A 3,492-nucleotide genomic window follows, 5' to 3' on the forward strand; every position below is an offset into this window, starting at 1 on the left:
GCTCTGGTTCGTTTTTCCAAAATTGAACTATAAACTTTTCCGACAACACTCAATAGAGGAATTCCACGATAATTATTGCAGTCTTTATTACTGCCTTTCTTATGAAGAGGAGAAATTACTGACAAGCCCCAGTCCAAAGGTACGACAGAAGAGCCCCAAGCGACATTAAAAATACGATACAACCATCTAACCCCAACTACACCGCCACTCAATAGGAATTCAGTGCGAATTTCATCTACGCCTGCTGCTTTGCCCCATTTCAATCTCTGAATAGCTGCTTGAATTTCTGCCATACTAATTTCTTCTGGCACAAACCCATCGATAATATTTTCCTCTCCATATTGTCCATTTTGTCCAGTAACTCCATTGTCAACATTCAATAAGTCATCAAAATATTCCTTCCAGCGGTTGAGTACATTGTTTCTTCCAATTACTAAGTTGCCCGATTTGTCCAAAACTGCTGTCGGTGCCTGCTTTTTACCTCCGTTTCTGATGTTCTTCACCTTAGTCCAGAATACTTTGTTCCTCTGCTGACCTGCTTCTTCCAATTCCTCTCCAAATTTTATCCAATGTCCCTCTTTTGCTTCCTTGACCATTCGCTTTGCGGTATCCCGTTGTTCCTTGTATGATGTCCAGTTTTCCTCAGTCCTATTCGGCATCCAGTGCATCCATTTAGATCTCTTTTCCTTAACGGCAGCCTTAATGTCGTTGTTCCACCAATCAGTCTTCTTTTTACCATTCTTATTTCTAACGAACCCTAAACACTCTCTGGCAGCCCCCAGAACAGTGTTTTTGAAAATGCCCCACTCTGATTCAATGTCAGATACATTCTCATTCAAACCCGAAAATTTTTCCTCCAAAACTGCAACAAACTCACTGGCCACACTCTCTTCTTTCAAACGATCCACTCGCAATCTGTTGGATGGTTTCCGATAACTATTTATACGGCTCTTGTTAATACTCAATTTACTAGCAACCAAATAGTGATCAGAATCCAATCCAAAACTTCGATACACTCTTGTACAGTGAGACCAGAGTTTTTGACAGACACTTAAAAAAAGTTTCAAATCATACATTTCTCATCAGATGGCAGCGCACGTCGAAATGAACGTTTTTGTTGATATTGAGCATCACAACAAATCGTTCAATTTCTTAATCTACTTTCTAAAGACAAATTTTTTCACAAAAAATATTTAAATTAAAAGTGATTACAATTTTTTTTGGCCATAATTTTCATCATTTTGTTGATATTTACATTTCAATGCGCTAACATCATTAAGTTGAGTTGCGTATGAAGCTCTCTTTGACATCTTGTATGTTGACTTTGACAGATCTTTGTTTACATTTTTATGCGGTAACTTTGATTGCATTAAATAAGAGCGAATTATTAGTGAAATTTTGTGGACAATTCAAGTAATCATCAAGACAACCAGACGATGGAATCGATTGGAGGTAAAAATTATTATTTCAAATATTATATTATTCAAAATAATAATGAAATCGTGTCGAATTTTTTTTCTTTTCAGATTCAGTCAAATATTTCAAAGACAATGATGGATTGGTCTATAAAAAATCCAACGAAAATTCGCAAACCATGTATTTGGATTGTTTCAATGAACCGACCTGCCTTGCTGGAGCTCGTTTTTACAAGCAAACCGGCCTTGTGGAAAACATTCACACGGAAAAATGGATGAAAACAGCATTTTTAAGATCGAGTTCGAGACACTTTTGAAAAATCAAGCTGTGATGAATTTGCCAACGTCAGCCTACTCAATTTGTATAAACGTGCTTTGGCTGGCTATTTCAAAGGAATTTGGCTACCGACCGATCACAAGGCGTCCTTTTTGGCCAAATTTCGTCGTATTCGCAAATACGAAAAAGAAAAGAAGGAAGCGGGCAAAGTGTGCACTCGGCCGTCTTGTACTCCTGCGTTGACTTTGGATAGTTCAACGTCGCCAATGTCACCGAACAGCATTGCATCAGCTCAAGCTATCGCATCGATTCTACGTGAAATGCCAAATCAAGTCTCTCCGATTATGTCGCAGCCGCCAACACCAATTATAATACCGCCACCAACACCATTTGCAAGCGGTGGGCGTTTGCTTCGTAGTTCCGTCCGAAGCCAACATTCATTGGTATTGCCGCCAACACCATTTGCAAGCGGTGAGCGTTTGCTTCAGCGTTCCACTCGAAGCCGAAATTCATTGGCACCGCAGGCCAATTTAAACTCCTCGACACCGAGCTCGGTAATGCTTAATTAAATTAATTAACTTTTTTATCAAAATTTTGATGAGAGATTGTCTTCTTTACAGCCATTGTCAAAGAACATCAACATTCGGTTGGTTGCGAATGGGAGCCGTACGCCCATTTGCTATGTTTCATCCAATCGTTCCGTTACGAAGACCCAGATTCAGGAAAAAAGAAGTGCGGTACGTGGTATATTTATTAAATTATTTATATAACAATTCAATCAATTTCATATGAATTCAAATAACCGCTTTTTTTGATTCTTTTGTTGAATTTCATCTATGTTTATTTTTTAACTTTCTTCAGGCAACAGTTAAGAAAGCAACTCAATCAACAAAGAAGAGCGTCGTCAATAGAACCGCCACAAGAAAGAAAACAGCTTCCAAGCAAGCCTTTGGCATGATGACTCGGTCCAAAACAGCAAAGGCCAGATCAATGAAGAATGTTTCGTTTGCTGTTGGACTTAAGCGATGCCGACGTACATTGTTTGCTTCAAATGGAGATTTAAGTAAAACCGACGCAGCATAAAAAATGGGCTCGTTGAAAATCGGCTTTATAAAAATCACAATATTCAATGACAGACAAATTTTATAAAATATGCACGAAATTTGAATAAAAATGTTTCACTTTCAAAGCTTTTTATTAATTGATGAATAATTTTTAATTCCATATTTATTTGAAATTCATTCAGATAATTTTCCGGACCGATTCTAAATTGACATACATTTTTTAGCTAATTTAATAGTGTTCTGTTTTCAGAATTGACTTGAAAAAATATTTTTTTTGCAGAAAAACTCAATTGGCTCATAAATATTAATTATTATGGTCGATTTTGAAACGGCCAATATTTCTAAAATCGATATACAAAAATGTGCTATTTCACAATTGGCCAACGGAAATAATTTTTGTAAGCCAATTGTGAAATAGCACATTTTTGTATATCGATTTTATAAATATGAGCCGAATGGCACATTTTTCTAGTCCGATTCAGAATTGACTAATAAAAATAATTTTTGTGAGAAACATTGGACAAACATTTTTCATCCAATTCAATATTGCTCTGTTTTTATATTAGATCGCAAAATGGTCTATTTTAAAATTGCCCATAAAAATAATTTTTTGTGAATCAATTGCGGAATATCACATTTTTTTAATCCAATATGAAAACAGAAAAATACTAAATTAGTTTAAAAAATAGCATAGTAGTGAAATACGTAGTTTTGCGGTTCCACGCGCCACCTATAA

The 3,492-nt window shown here is 36.2% G+C and overlaps 1 protein-coding gene across 1 annotated transcript; it reads right to left on the reverse strand.

Moving 5' to 3' along the window:
- Window positions 1–191: 191 nt before the first annotated feature.
- On the reverse strand, window positions 192–1,076 carry LOC116351343 (the record flags this gene model as incomplete). The annotated part of the gene is made up of 1 exon (XM_031783437.1): window positions 192–1,076. A coding segment is annotated over exon 1 (885 nt), but the record flags the coding sequence as incomplete, so codon positions are not given.
- Between the last annotated feature and the right edge of the window lie 2,416 nt (window positions 1,077–3,492).

The sequence above is a fragment of the Contarinia nasturtii genome, unplaced genomic scaffold (genome assembly GCF_009176525.2).
Source record: "Contarinia nasturtii isolate CC-2019 unplaced genomic scaffold, AAFC_CNas_1.1 Cnas_scaffold_5252, whole genome shotgun sequence".
NCBI classification, from domain to species: Eukaryota; Metazoa; Arthropoda; class Insecta; order Diptera; family Cecidomyiidae; genus Contarinia; species Contarinia nasturtii.